Consider the following 17,101-nt stretch of genomic DNA (forward strand, 5'->3'; position numbering starts at 1 on the left):
TAGATTAATAGTTAGTCATCTATGATAATCATATTTGTAGCCATGTTAGTTAAGTCTTCTAGGTATACATAGATATATTTCAGATAGATAGGTAGTCTTCAAACACTTCAAAGACCTACAGAATATGGCATTTAAAATGTTTTAAAAATTTAGACTTTCTGGACAGTGAGACATGTCTGCTCTGGACAGCACCGATTTACTTCAGAGAGGAGTATGGGCATCAAAGACACTCCATATGGAGTTTATCTTCACCTTGACAAAAATAGCCATTTGGGCAAGAAACTATTCTTGCCTGGACTGCTTGATCAACTGGACATGCAAGACCCATAGAAAGGTGACCACTGAACTTTGCTTGACAAAATGGTCCTTCAGGTTCCTGCTTTGCAGAGGAAACTGCCAGACATTCTACAGGACACAGAGAAAAATGAATAAGAGACTCTAGGCCTGTGGGCTGAAGACAGATGCCCCAACTTTACAAGAGAACTTTGGATGACTGTCCAGGCTCAGCTGTCTCTGTCTACCCTACAAGACTCCCAAAAGTTGCTTGTGTCCTTCTCCCATTTCTCAGGCAGTATTATATCCTTCTGAGGTCTTTGATGTGGTTAAAGACTAGATACTTACAATTTTCCTTAGTTATAATAAAAGATAAGTTAAATACAAAACCATAAACTCACAAATATAAGATAGATAGGATCTCTTCTTTAATATTGTAACTGTAATTCTTGCTTGATAATTGTTTTGTTATATGTAATTTTACTATGTTAAAGTTAAAACCTTGCTTTTTAAAAAAAAAAGAAGAAAAGAAGTGCTGTGGATATCGCTATATGTAAATAAACTCTGATTGGCCAAAAGCCAGACAGGAAGTATAGGCGGGACTAACAGAGAAGAGAATTGAGAGAACAGGAAGGGAAGGGAGAGACTGCCTGGAGCTGCCGCCAGGACATGGAAGATATAAAGTACCCGTAAGCCATGAGCCACGTGGCAAAGTAAAGACTAATAGAAATGGGCTAAATATAAGAGTAAGAGCTAGACAATGACAGGCCTGAGCTAATGGCCAAGCAGTTTAAATAATGTAAGAGTCTGTGTGTTTATTTTATAAGTGGGCTCTGGGACTGGCAGGACTTGGTGGCGGGAGCTGGAGAGAAATTCTCCAGCTACATCTTATGCTTATGATGATACTTTGATAGGAAAAGTGATCTAAAAATTAAAAAAAAAAGATTGCATGATTTAATTGTGATAAACAAGGTCATCTGAAAATGGATTGTAGGCAACACATTCCTAGAAACAATATTTTTTCTAGAGATAATCCAAACAGAAGGCCTCAACCTTCTGGAATACATATAAGATGTGGCAAAAGCCAGCATTATGCTAATGAATGCAGATAAACAATGAAGAGCCAACTTAACTCTTTCCCATGAGAAAACACCTTAAGGGGACCTCTTGCAGACCCCAACATCAAATTTGATTCAATCATTCCATGTCGACATTGGGGAAACTCATCCAAAGAGCAATTAAAAGACTAAATGTCTGTTCTTAAAAACCATAAGGCTGTAGATGAGAGAACATTTCCAATAGCTAAAACAAATTTTCAGGAGAGACCATAAAATAAATATTTTGCCAAACTTCTATAAATGATCAGAAACCAGAGCTAAAAATATGAATAAAAGACATTGTAATTAGAGGTTTACTAGACACAGGTGCAGATGCAGCAATAACTTAACCTAAAACTTGGCATCTAGATTGACCTCTTCAGAAGGTAAATATTCAGTTCTAGGAAGTGGAACTTTATCTCTGGTAAAACAAAGTACAAGGTGGGTCGAATGTATATGGCCAGAAAGACATGGAGGGAAATTAATGCCATATGTGGCTAACACAGAAATAAATTTATGGTGATGTAATTTGTTACAATTGAAAAAACAGATTAACATTCCTCTAATCTCATTTCATTGACTTTTTTTCCTCAGTCATATTTGGATCTACCTTTGCTTTCTTACCACTCAACTTCCAGTTCCTGGACATCTAGGCAGTGTCAGCAATGGGCTCTTCCTTTGGCCTCAAGTTAGACCAGTCATTGGCCACTCACACAAGCTCAAGCCACCAAGTACCAACACATCTTTCAGGCAGGATAGGTGTGGGTCAAAGGTTTTGTGGCTGGGGTGGTATTCTAGTCCCACCACTGGGAGCCTTGCCTGGTTACAGATGTCCACTTCAGGCTCCAGATCCTCAATCATTAGGAGTCCTCATTATTGCCACTCTCATAGATCTCAGGAAGTTTCTACTGCTCTATGTTTCCACATTTCCCCCTAAATGTACCCCATTCCATTTGTCTCTCTGCTATGGAAGATCTTTCTGTGTACTATGAATGTGTGCTGCTATGATTGGTTAATAAAGAAGCTGCTCTGCCCTATGTCGAGTCAGGTTATAGCCATGCAGGAAATTCAAGAGAGAGACAGGAAGAAGAATGGAGACACAGAAGGTACACAACCCATGTCACCAAAGGAGCAACATGTAATGGGATGCAGTTAAAGCCACAGAACACATGACGATACGTAGATTAGTAGTTATGGGTTAAGTTATAAGAGCTAGCTAGCAATAAGCCTGCCATAGGCCACACAGTTTGTAAGTAATATTAAGCTTCTGAATGATTATTTTATAAGCAGCTGTGTGACCCCAGGGGCAGGCAGGACCAGAGAAAACTTTCAACTGTATTTGGCACCTAGATGTGGTAGCAAGAATTTTCACTCAAAACCTGAGAAAGCTTAAAAAAAAAAGATTCTGAAATGGAGCTAAAACCAGCTTCCCTGTTCAGTCTCTCAGGCAAGGTGTGAGGTACAGTATGGTGGGTTCATGGTATGTGGACTTGACCTACAGCATGGCAGATTCCTGCCATGGTACATAGAGGTGTCTCCAAGCTGTGAAGCACACTGCACAGTGGATTTAGCTTTTGTTACTACAGACAAAATAAAAGGTTTCTGGGCTACACACTCCTTGATAGAGGCATAGACCCACTGCTTCCCCATGCCTCTCGGTGGAGAGCACGGCTCCCAAGCTGTCGATGATTTACCTCCACCTTGTTGGGAAGCTGAGGTGGGTCGAGCCAGTACTCAAGGCTGCCATTTCAGTCCTAGCCATGCTGAAGTTAAAAATAATAGATTCACAAAAAAAGACAGATTCAGATGGAATAAACCTCTGAATGATATACATTATGTGGAAAACATGCATGAAGGCTTGGAAAATAGAGGAAAAGGAAGATAGATAGTTATATAAAGAAATAGTCTAAAAAATAAAGTCTTTAAAGAGACAGTAAAAGTAATATAAAAAGTAAGCCACATAAAGATGGAAATCACACAATGAGTCTGGATTATATTATCTTTGGGATTTTTAACTACAGAAAGACATTTAATTGTAAAGGCTACTCAGTTAACACAATATGAATATTTTAAAGGTATCTTGACTTCAAAATTTGTGTCTAAGGATATGTTGCTTTGGAAAAGAGGTTCTGCTTTTGTTTCCACAAAAGATGAGAACCTGTGGATTGCTTCCACAACTAAGACCCCCTGAAAAGTCTGTACAGCCTCACAGACTACCACAGCAAATATTTAACTATAATTCTTAATTTTCTCAGGATTCCCATAAGATTGTCAGTGCCCCCAACTAGCAGGATGTAGTATGAGAAGCTATGCCCAAATTCCCAAAATAGTGTTTATAAATATTTATTTTTATTTCAAGGGGATTGATTATAAGTATAATCTCTTTCTAAAAAAGAAAAGGAATAACAGATATGATAGGAAAAAAGGTAGATTATTAAATCTACTTTGAGAGAGCAAAAAGTTGTTTGCAATTATTTACATTGCTATGGATTTTGGTTTATTGAAACAAATTTAAGGTTAATTTTGTTATACTGTATACATATTTCCACTCTTGTTAAGGTATTATGTTTATGCAACTCATTTGCATTGTAAAGCATAATTAAGAAATACAGATTAATAATTAGTTATCTATGATAAATCCAACTTATAGTCATATTAGTTAAGTTTTCTAGGTATTCATAGATATATTTCAATTAGGTAATTAGTCTTCAAACACTTACAGAAAGAAGCATTTGAAATATTTAAAAACTTAGACTTTCTGGACAATGAGACATGTCTACTTCTGGCAGCACCAATTTATTTCAAAGAAGATGATGGGCATTGAAGAAACTACATACAGAGTTTGCTTTCCTTATGGCAAAAGTTAGCCATTTGGGCAAGAAATTGTTCTTGTCTGGACTGATTGACAAAATGTTTTATAGACTGGACATGCAGGACCCATGGAAAAAGTACCACTACATTTTACCAAATCAAGGTGAGTGATCCTTCAGGTTCCCGCTTCTCACAGGAGACTGTCAGATATTCTACAGGACACAGAGAGAAGTGACTGAAAAATTCTAGGGCTGTAGGCTGAAGATGGATGCCCCAATGTTGCAGAGGAACTTTGGGTGACTGTCCAGGCAGCCAGATGTCTGTCATTTTTAGAATTTCTTTAATTTTTGCCAAATACAAAAAGAAACAGTAATTCTTGCTTGATAACTGTTCTATTATATGTAATTTTACTATATTAAAGTTAAAACCTTCCTTTTTGATTAGACAGAAAAGAGGAAGTGCTATGGGATGTCTTTCTGTACACACACACACACACACACACACTCACACACAGAGAAAGCATAAGCATGAAATATGTGTGTATAGTTAAATAATTTTTAAAAAACCCACTCCTTTCTGTGTCATCATCCTTCTTTTACAGATAGTGCATTTCTTCTTTTTTCTATTATTATTATTATTATTATTATTATTGTTATTAACACATTTTCTGTTCATTTTACATACCTACCACAAATTCCTCTCTCCTCCTTCCTAGGTAATACATTTCAAACCTCCAAGGTGTTTTCTATCCATTTCAGTCTTCCCTAGTCACATCTAGATTATTGTCTTCTTGAAACTGTTACACTGATAATCTGTTGATTAATGATCTTGCTTTTTAATGCTCCTATTCTTCTTTAATAATAATGCATTTAAAATCCACTGTAGTTCACATTTATTAATTAATGCATATGTATTCCCATAAGTCTAGCTTTTTCAAATAACATATTTCATGAAATCATGTTGTTCTATGGAACTATTATATACTCACCCACAGAATATCTACTGGTAGATGTATGGTTTCTTAGTAGTTTCACACATTCATAAGTATCCAGGACTAATTAGAAAGCTGCTATCAATTCTCTTGTGTCCAACTTTTAGATCCCTATGAGAATAAATTGATATCAGATACAAAAGCCTTAAACCTTCTCTTCTAAGTACTTTTATGTTATTATAATAAATACCTCGCCAAAATTTTACACTTGCTGTTTGTAGCTACTATGGAAAGATGTACAGAGGATACTCATATCTCTAAATAGCATTTCTTCTGTACCTTTGTGGTTGCATATTTTCTAGGCTCTGAAAATTCAGACTGTCTCATGACTACTTCATTAATATCACTGTTTGCTTTGCTACTTTTCTGCTTTCATATATTAACATTTTAAGTTCCTATCATTAAATCTTTGAGAATATTTTTTTTCTAGCAGTGTTTAGGTACTCAACAGTATAATTTATTGTAATTAACAATTGCATTCCAAGAAATATAAGTCAATTTATGTATCAACTATAATTATTTGTTTAGTCTTAATATTTTCTATATGCAAATTCATATTATCAACAAAATTATGATTTTTATTTTCTTTCTAAACAAAATATCTAAATTTTTATGAGCCTCAATGTAATATTTACAAAAATTTATCAGAAAGTGCATTATATTTTTAATACTAATATCTTTACATGAAATAAAAGTTCCTTCTATTCTACAGGTTAAAGTGCTTTTCATGAATATGTGCTGAATACTAGCAGATTTTAATTGCACGTTTTGAGAACATCAAACAATTTTAATCTTTACCATCTTAAAATTATGAAAACATTGATGTCTTTACCTATCTAGGCATCATTGGTCTGATGAATGAATTTTTACCTATATGTAAAGGATGGTTCATGTGGTTTTTCTCTTTAAGTCCCTATATGTAGTAAATTATGTTCATTGATTTACATAGGCTGATCCAGCTCTATATTTCTGGGATAAAAACAATTTGATCATGGGGAATAATATTTTTGATATATTCTTGATGAATTTGTTTTTTAAATATTTTATTGAGAATTTTTTTTTCACCCAAGTTTAAGAAAGCTCTTAGTCTTTAATTTTCTTTTTTATTGGCTCTTTATATGGTTTTGATGTCAAGGGAACAATGACTTTGTGAAAAGAACTATTAAACATTTCTTCAATTTCTAGTTTTGAGAATAATTTAAGGAGCAATGACAGTTCTTTCAAGGTCCAGTAGGATTCTGCACTGAATTCAACATGCTTTAGGATTTTTTCATTTGGAAGAACTTTAATTGTTACTTCTATTTCACTAGAGATTATGGGTCTGAAAAATTATTTCATTTTAATGTAATTTTGGTAGTTGTATACATCAATAAAGTCAACCATTGCTTTTAGGTATTCCAGTTTGGTGAAATAAAGATTTTTACAGTATGTCCTCATAACTATAAATTTTCCAGTCTTTGTTATAATGTCTCCCTTTTAACCATAATGTTATCAATTTATATATTTTCTTTCAAACTTATGTTAATTCAGCTTTGGTTTGTCAATGTTTTGGATTGGCTATGAGAATTTTTTTCAAAAAATAAACTCTTAGTTTGGTTATTTGTATTAGTTTTTTTGTTTCTATTTCCTTAATTTCAGTCCTGAATAAGACTATTTCTACCAATCTACTCTTTTTTTTATATTGGTTTTCCATTTTTAAGGCTTTCAAGTATGTTATTGAGTTATTAACATTAGATATTTCCAGTTATTTTATGTAGGCACTTAGTGTTATAAGTTTGCCTATTATAAATGTCATCATTGTGAAAATACTATCTTGCTAAGATCAATGTACAGAATTAACCCAATTCCCATGTTATTTGCAAAAAAATCTTCACAAAAATTGAAAAAAATTAATCTTCAACTTTATATTGAAATACACACACAAAAAACATACAAAAGAGTTGTGAATAATTAAAAACCTGCTAGAAAGTTCACCTCCTAGAGTTCACATTTTATTACAGACCTATTGTAATAAAAACCATATTATAGGAAACTGATGCACATATGAAACTATGGAAACTCTGGCAACAAGCAAAAGACCTTCACAGATGCAAACCAGTTGAAATCCTAGCCAGGAAAAGAGAAGTGGATGCAAAGTCCCAACAATAACCACAAAACTATTTGCAACTGATACCTGCTAGGAATGAAAAATCATTTTCTCAAATATTGTGTCACTCTCTAGTTGAGGTCTTGTGCCCAGCAGCAGTTAACTAACACAAAGTAAACTCCACGTTATTTTTTGTTTCTTTATTGACTTTTTGTTTTATTTTGGCATCTTTTAAGTTTTATTGTCCTATTTATTTATTTAAGAGACAGAAACACAAAGAACATGAAGTTGAATGGGTAGAAGTATCTGGGAGGAGTTGGGTTAGTTAAGTTTTCTGGGTATACATAAATATATTTCAATTAGGCAGGTAATCTTCAAACACTTCAAAGATCTACAGACTATGGCATTTAAAATGCTTTTAAAGGACTGGACCTGCCTCGGCTAAGTCTACCAGGCTGGGCTGACTGCCCAGGAGAGACCTTGCTTTGGAGGAGGTGGGAATGGGGGGTGGATTGGGGGAAGGGCTGGGGGTAAGGAGGGAGGTCGGGAGAATTCATGGCTGGTATGAGATATTAAGTTAATTATAAAATAAAAATATTTAAATAAAAAAATTTAGACTTTTCTGGACAATAAGACATAGCTACTCCTGGCAGCACTAATTAATTCAAGGAGACTGGTGAGCATTGAATAAACTCATTATAGAGTTTGCTTTCTTTGTGGCAAAAGTTAGCCACTGGGCAAAAAAAAAAAATGCCATTGCATTGAGAGATTGACAATATATAAACTGGACATGCAGGACCCATAGCAAGGTGACCATTGAACTTTGCAAAGCAAGATGGTCCTTCAGGTTCCTCCTTTGCAAAAGAAACTACCAAACATTCTACAAAACACAGAGAAAAGTGACTGAGAGACTCTGTGCCTATAGACTGAAGAAAGTTGCCCCAATGTTGCAGAGAATCTTTGGGTGACAGTCCAGGCAGCCAGCTGTGTCTGTCATTCTAGATTTTTGGAAGTTGCTTACAATGCTCTTCCTGTTTACTTATGCAATATCATATCCTTCTGGTATCTTTGATGTAGTTGAAGCCTAAATAGTTATAATTTTCCTTGGCTATAATGAAAGGCAAATTAGATATGAAACTTTAGACTCACATATATCAGATAGAGAGAACCTTTTCTTTATTTTTTCCAAATACAAATAGACTAGATAACTATAATTCTTGCGTGATAGCTATTTTGTTATATGTAATTTTACTGTGTTAAAGTTAAAATATTTCTTTTTGTTTGGACACAAAAGGTAAAATGCTGTGGGATAATGCTTTTGTACACTGGTTTAATAAAACACTGATTGGCCAGTAGCCAGGCAGGAGGTATAGGTGGGGTGAAAGACTAAAAGAATGCTGGGAAGAGGAAAAGTTGAGTCAGGAGTCACCAGCCAGACACAGAGGAAGCAAGATGACAAAACAGAACTGAGAAAAGGTACCAAGCCACGTGGCTAAACACATTTAAGAATTATGGGTTAATTCAAGTGTAAGAGAATGTCAGTAATAAGACTGAATGAGCTATGGCTGAGCAGTTATAAATAATATTAAGCCTCTGTGTGATAATTTTATGAAAGGCTGCGAGAGTGTGGGTGAGAGATTTGTGCCGACTGGGGGCCATGCAGGACACAGGAAATCTTCCAACTGCATTGGGGAGAAACATACATGATCAAAATATATTGCATGAACTATTTTTAAATAAAAAATAAATTTTAAAAGTATGATTCAGTGCAAGCTAAGTTTTTCAGGTCAGAATGACCTTGTAAAGTGATCTGCAGATTTCTCATTTCTTTTCTATTCTCTGAAAGATTTTGCAAGTATGTAGTTCGTTTTTCAAAGTATTGGCAGAAGTTAAAGACATATTTAACACATCCTCAGTTTTTTTTTTCAGTTTTAAATTACAGATTGAATCGGCTTAATAATTATAGGATTATTCATTTTTGGAAATTTCCCTTCATTCTTTCTAATATTAATCAAGTAATCACTGTAGTCCATTTAAAATTAAAAATTAGTTTTCTAAACATTGCATTTTGTGCTCTTTTAGTATGTTTGTGACATTTTTAGGGTGAAGATATCTTTGTTCTTAACACCAATATCAAGAATATTTGTTTCTAAACAATGCTTTTTCTTTTTCAAAATATTTATTACAAACTTTTACTATTTAAGTAACATCTATGTCTGTTTTCATTACCTTATTATCTTCTAAAAGCAAATATATATCACAAATAATAGATTTTCAGACTAATCAAAAGCACATGTATAGAATTCTAAATCCTAAGAACAATATTGGTTGAATTTCTTAGATTTAATTTGAAATACTTAATTATCCTACTTTCTAATTTCATTTGTGATTTATCTTTCATCTATTACATTATGTTGCTTAGTTTTAAGATATGTGACCAGGGAAGCCTTTCTATTTCCTTGTGAGTGAGAATTTCTACTTAGAGCACAACAGGATCACTTAAATGAGAAAGTTATTTGAGCCTTGTCTATTATCCAAATACAGAAATTTACCTATTATACATGAATGTACCCATTTCTTGTAGTTTAGACTAAAAGTGAAGTCAACTTGCTCTTTTGTGTTAAATGCTCAATGTTTTAGATATAAGAAATTACTTATAACATGTATTTCTCAATGGGTGTGGAGTTAATTGAAAGATTGAGACAAAGAAGAGAATTTCCTTTGGGACTTCTATTTTATACCATTGAAAAGAGTTCCATAAGAAACATGAAGCCTGGCCATTACCATGCTGTACTGCAACTGTGAACCTACAGTTTCACGGAATTATTCTTTCTACTTCTAGAAGTGTTGTTTGTTCTGTATGAACTTCTAATATAAGCAATGCTGTGACAGTTTCATTTTGGACTGCATTTGTAGGATATTAGTGTTCCAGTTGCTCTTGTTAGCATACTTTCTGTACACCACAGTGTAGATGTATTCAAAAAATAAGGCAAAAGTTTGCCCTTTTCTTTTGCTTTGTTTATTTTTGCTCATTCAATGCACTGTGAAAGTGCTTATCAGAGCCAACAGCATCACTGGCAGCTTGGGCTAAGTACATTGTACCTCTTTGATATGCACTTTCCATTTCCCCACTACTTCTCTCTCTCTCTCTCTCTCTCTCTCTCTCTCTCTCTCTCTCTCTCTCTCTCTTTCTCTCTCTGTCTCTCTGTCTCTCTCTGTCTCTCTCTCTGTCTCTCTGTCTCTGTCTCTCTGTCTCTGTCTCTGTCTCTCTCTCTCTCTCTCCCCTCTCTCTCTTCTTTAGGGTTGACTAGAATTGCTGAATATTTGAGTTATTTTTTTCTGTTTATTTTGCTGAATTGTGCTTTTCACTTCACTGATTAGAGAGTAAAAATTGCCTGAGGTGTTTCAAGAATATGATCTAATGGAAGCAATACTGTCACAGAGGTATGTGGTACTTGAATTTTTTTTTCTATTTGCTCTGTCATAAGTGTAAAGAAGATGTGCTCTGGAAGCTAACTGTTATGTAATAGTAAAAAATTAATGCAGAAGCATATATTGGAAGCCAGTTGCCTTCTATTAAAGCTAATATAAATGTAAATATTGCTGCCAATCATCTTGCTAATTTTTTGAGAATTTTCTCAGAAACACAGAGTTTCATTTAGTTACAATGACTATATTATCTGACATTAAATTGTATATATTCTCAATTATTTTATTTTCTATTGTAGAAACTATTATAGGCATGACTACAATTTAAATAATATCCATAAATTTTTCTCATAAACTATAGTGTTTCATTTACTTACAACAACCTTATTATCTGATATTAAATTGTATATATTTTCAATTATTTTATTTTCTATTGTAGGAAATATTATAGGCATAACTGAAATGTAAATAATACCCATGCACCTATAAAAATGTAAGACTACTTAGTGTGCATTTTGACAGACATGGATTCTTCATAGAGCAGCTCTGTAGTGCTTTCAGAGTTTGTACTTGCCTGCTGAAATGTGCTGAATGCTACTGATATCATTTTTCAGTAAATCATAGAACTGGATTACCATCATCAAAACTGCTGTTTTTATTTTGATGTTGTAGTAATGCTGCAATTAGTAGCAAAAGCACAGTAATTGGACCCTTTAACACTTTCTATTCTCTTATGTTTGTTTTGTTCCTTTCTCTGGGAATACTTCTCTTGTTTCTTGGGTTTGTCTCCCTTCCTTTTTCTGTGTATTTCTGTGCTGGCTTTTCTGGGGATGATGTGCCACTCCAGGACCGTGTAATGTAAAACCCCAAGTTTCATCTTAAGTAACACTTCATCCATATATAGAACTGTGGCCTTCTGATCTTTTTCATTCCATATATTGAAGCTTATGAAATATAATATTCTATCTTGTTTCCATTTAGAAGTCAATTTTTAATATAACTTTTGCTCCTTCTAACATAATATTTTTGGTTGTAATATAGCTCACTCTTTTTTTTTTTTTCCTGAGACAGGGTTTCTCTGTGTAGCTTTTGGAGCCTGTCCTGGAACTCACTTTGTAGACCAGGCTGGCCTCAAACACATAGAAAGTCACCTGCCTCTGCCTCCCGAGTGCTGGGATTAAAGGCATTTGCCACCACTGCCTGGCCTATAGCTCACTCTTAAAGGGCTCGCCTAGCATGTATTTTGCCCTAGTTTCCATCTTCAGCACTACAAAAAAAGCAACAACTTTTTCAGTGTTTTTGGCAAGTTTTATATTTTTGTATTAACTCTAGTTTTCTGAAGAGTTATGATAATACATGTTTATCCAATTATAGTTCAGAGTGTTTTGATCCCTTTTCATGTGTTTGAGAATCCATTCATGTATGAACAATTCTGTGTATCCTGTCTGCTTTTCTCCTGTCACTTGTCATTGAACCACCATTTTCTTACAACTTTTATTTTTTAACCCACTTTCATTTCTCTAATCATCACTCTAGAATGACTTCATTAAACCAACTTCTAAAACGTTGGGTTCTACTACCGTTTTTGTCCTCATTTATAAATATAACTTTGAGACACTTAAAAATATCTTTACTTATGTTTGTGATGTCACAGGAAAATTGTTCTGAATGTGTATGCAAATGGTGGTGCCATCATGAAAAGGTTTCCATCAGAACTACCATGTAGGATCACCTCAATCTGTTTCCAGATTGACTTTTTCTGCCTCTTCTCTCTAGCTTATGCCTGGACCCAGTACACTCATGAGCCTGATGCCTTTTAGCCCAGCATTGATGCTAAAGGAGATGTTTTACTCTCTACTTTTGAGGATGAATGAAGATACCCAGACTCTGCCCTGATGTTTTTATGTAAAAAATAACTACTCTATGGCCAAAGAAAATTCATGTTTTGATTCATATGTAACTGTCCATAAGACTAGGTATTCCCTGTTTATATCTAATATTTTGTTAAAAACCTGGTACCTTAAGTTCAGTCACATTTTCCAGACTTCTAGAACAACTAGGCTTGGTGACTTTGCTGAATTGCTTAATATAAAAATATCAAACATAGAACATGACCATACCCTTCTTTTACTATAACTGAATTAGTGTCATATAACTAAACTAGTATGCATGTGTATATGTCTTAGTTAGGGTTTCTCTTGATGGGATAAAATACATGATCAAAAGCAGTTTAAGGATAAAAGGGTTAATTTTCACTTAAAGTTCCATATCACATCCTATCATTAAAGGATGTCACAGCAGCAGTTCAAAGCAGGAACCTGAAGGCAGAACCCCAGAGTAGTGCTGTTTACTGGCTTGTTCCCCATAGCCTGCTAAGTCAGTTTTCTTATATTATACAGGACTATCTGCCCAGAGGTAGCATCACCCACTGTGGGCTGGGCACTTATACATCAATCATTAATCAACAAAGTGCCTCAAAGTCCATCTGGTATGGGCATTTTCTCAATTGAGGTTACAAATTCTCAAATGACTATAGCTCATGTCAAGCTGACAAAACACTAATCAGGAAAATCAACCCTTTCTCAATTTGACAGAAACACATTGCTGTTAATATATAATCTTTACTTTCTCGTTCATTGCTGAGATCTCGTATTAATATTAATATCTCAATATAAGACAGTCCAAACTAAAAGTTCCACAATCTTTAAAAATTTAAACACATTAAAAACCTCTTTAAAATATCCAAAGTCCCTTTTAAAGTTCAAAGCCTGTCTGAAATATATAAATCCTCTAAAAATATATCCAAAACCTCTTTAAAATTCTAAAATTTCGAAGTCTCTCTAAAATACCAAAGTCTTTTTGTTCCTATGGAATAAAAACTAAATGCAGAGCTTCTTATTACAAGAGGCATCAATCAGGTCATGGTCACACCCAAATCAAAGCAAAACTAAGTGTAAAAATGTCAATGCTTGGCCATTTCTCCAACCTTGCTCTCTACAGCACACAGCTTGTCTCACTGGGTGGCTTCATTCCACAGCTTCTATTGTCCTTTGCAGTGATCCAGTGGTACTGACATCTCTCAAGTGCTATGTTCTCCCCTGCAACTGAATTGCACCATCATCCACAGCTTCTCTTCAAGGATTCTGACCCTACTATGTGGTGCCAAGCCTTAACTTCCCTCCATAATCTGGGAATTCTATTTCAACTGTGGCTGCACCTTCACTAATGTCCTTTTCTGGCCTGTCAGATGACAAGCCTCCATTGTTCACCATGGCTCCTTTAAGCTTTCAAAACTAGTACTACCTGGAAAAGTCTTACCCATTACCAAGTTTAGCTGTCAGAATTGGGTAAAACTTTAGCCTCCTCTGGGTAATACTCTATGCTGATCCCGAGGAAGAACTTTCCTGAAATTTTTGCCTTAACGATGCTGGACTCTTGATAATCACAGCTAAGTCTTCAGCTTCAGTTGACCAAAACCAGAGTTTAATCCAAATTGCTGAATGATCTATAATCTTTAAGGAACTTGCCAACTTCTCTCTGAAACTTACAAGCCAGGACTCAATTACCTGACTGTTTTCAAGTTTAACTTTTTAGTTACTAGAAGTCACAAAGCTCTAAACGTTCATTGGCTTTTCTAGCCCAAAATTCCAAAGTTCTTCTTTGATCCTATTTAAACATATTCAGGTTTGTCATAGCAATGCCACATAATTCTCATCAATTTCATTCTTTGTTAGAATTCCTATTGCTGTGATAAAACACCATGACCAAAAGCAACGTGGAGAGAGATTTATTTTATCTGGTAACTCTCAGGTCACACTTTATAACTGAGAAATATCAAGGCAGAAACTCAGTGAATCGGAAGGCAACAGCTGACCCAAAATCTAAGCAGGAACACTGCTTACTGATTAGCTCTTCCTGACTTGTTCAGCTTGTTTTCTTATACCATCTAGGAACATCTGCCATATGGTGGCACCATGTATTCTGGGCTAGACCCTTTCACACAATCATTAATTAAGAAAATACTCTACAGGTTACCCTCAGGCCAATATGCTGCGGCATTTTCACAATTGAAGATTCTTCTACCTGAATGGTTGTTGCTTGTTTCAAGATGGCAAAAACTAAGCAGGGAAAAATATATAATTTAACTATGTATATATTTATACACAGACACATATATATAAATATATATCTATAAACATGTGTCCATAAATATATACATCGTTAAAAGTTTTTATGACAAAAGTAACTTTATTATTTTCAATTTTTTATATCATTCTATTAATTATAATTGATGATATAAAAATAAATTCAAATAAATTGTGCTTATATCTTATCATGATTTCATTAACCATTTAAAAGTCTGTGAAGAGTTCAATTACAGTATGAATTTCAAAACATACATTAATACTCTAAGACAGAGTATAAAAATCACAATTCCTAAAGTTATTAAATCTGAGACATGGTGGTTATTATATAAACTAAGATAATGCATAATCCAGTTCATTTTAGACAGTAAAAATAATGCAATGGGAAGTAGATGTCACCTGTGTGTAAGTGGAAAATGTTGTGGAGGTTCTAGTATTGTTACTCTTAAATGTTACCTTGGTACACTGCATACAAACCACATTAAACTCAGGTGTGGGCATGATAAAGAGCTCATCCTCTTCAATGAGCTCTGTCCCATTTGGTATTAGAAATTAAGTTGGCATGACAGCTGAGCTGAGAGTTCTACTACTCTCATTATTCCATCTTGGGAGGGTATAATGATCACTAAGCCCAGCTGCACTTTGCTGTGTGTTTCATATTTTATTAGTCATAGCAGGTATTATAGCAAACAATGAAGTTCAGAAATCAGTCTCTGAAAAATCATTAAAGCAATGAGTAAAACTTGTGACGTAAGAAGTACGTAGTAAGAAGTAAGAAGTTCCAATATGGAATCAGTTAAATTTCTGTGGAAGATTCAAAATTTAAAACTATAATATTTAAACATTTGTGTCTGTTTGAGTCTCATAGCAATTAAGTGGTGGAGCATGAAGATCAATGCATAGCATATGACTTTCCTGTAGAAACTGATCTCTCTCAGTCAACAAGACCCAGAACTATTATCAGCCACTGCAACTTGATACGTGAAAAATGAATATAAAAATTCTTTTAAACTTTTAAAAAATGATGGTTTATCCTTTACCACCTGAGGCCAGTGCTCAGAACAAGAATGTTATCCATCCTACCTTGTGATGACAGAGGATATGGTGCTTCATTATAGTGGATAGATAGCAGAAAGAGGCATTCATTTCTCATTTACATGTTTTGTATTATGAGCATATTCAGTTATAATAAGAATAACTAATTGGAAAGACAAGAGTTCAGTTAATAGTTTGTTATAAATAAAAAAATTTAAGAGCAAAAAGAAAGAGGGAGTGAGTGGGAAAGAAGCTCAGGCCAGCTGGCATGAGGCAACACTTTGCAATGCCATAGTAACAAACAATTCTGAGTAGTTCATATCTACTACTGATGGGAACACTGGATTAATGGGCTTTGGCATTAATCAATTAGATAATTTTACATGAAATTATAACAGCACAAGATACACAAATAGACTATGATATTTAAATTATACTTTGGCAGTTAACAACACTTACTTTCCTTGCAGATAGTCTACATGGGCTGGTGTGAAGCACGGGAGCAGGAAATCCTCCAGGACCGTGTGTATACACCTGTCTTTCTTGCCTTGAGGGGCTCATGTCTTTACAGGTTCCCATCACCTCCAGTAAGTGTTTGCAACCAAATATTTGAGGTCTTGGATGTACTGATAGTAAACTGGCATCACCTGAATGATATTTATTACTACATTTTGAAAATGAGGTTTAGGACATTTAAGAAACAGTTAATGTCTGTTTAAAGTATTTTGTTAAATGTGAAGCCTTGAAGAAAATAGATGTTTTTGCTTAAGAACTTGACAAATGGATAAAATCATAACATTGTTAAAAAAATCCATGAAGTAATTTAATAAATATTCACACAAATATGTCAGGGTATTGAATTAATTTGATGAAAAAAATAAAGAAATGATGAAAGGTAGGGTAAGAGATTTAAAATTTTACTATATATTGATGAATGTTCTATTCATTTTGGATTTGTGGACCATTTGAGAATACTTAGTTGATATTTACAGTGTTACATTACCAGGGTTAAGTGTTTGACTTATGTTAAATTTTAACATTAGTTTTCCTTACCATAAAAATTATGCAAATAGAGCAATCACTAAAGATAAAAAGGTTTATTTTGTCTAACAGTGTCAGAAGATTCAACCATTGACCACATATCCCTGTTTTCACTGCTTAGAGCATCCTTGTGCAACATGGTTGGAACACAAACCAGGGGAAGATACTTACCTTTTGGCAACCAGGATTTAGA

General features: G+C 34.3%; 1 protein-coding gene across 1 annotated transcript in view; it reads left to right on the forward strand.

The window, feature by feature from the left end:
- Positions 1-17,101, forward strand: part of Sntg1 (syntrophin gamma 1) — a 507,378-nt gene that overhangs the window by 400,868 nt on the left and 89,409 nt on the right. The window contains exon 13 of the mRNA XM_059255595.1: positions 16,338-16,454. Within this exon, the coding sequence (XP_059111578.1) occupies positions 16,338-16,454 (117 nt within the window). The remainder of the gene's footprint in view (positions 1-16,337; positions 16,455-17,101) is intronic.

The sequence above is a fragment of the Peromyscus eremicus genome, chromosome 2 (assembly GCF_949786415.1).
Source record: "Peromyscus eremicus chromosome 2, PerEre_H2_v1, whole genome shotgun sequence".
Taxonomy (NCBI): Eukaryota; Metazoa; Chordata; class Mammalia; order Rodentia; family Cricetidae; genus Peromyscus; species Peromyscus eremicus.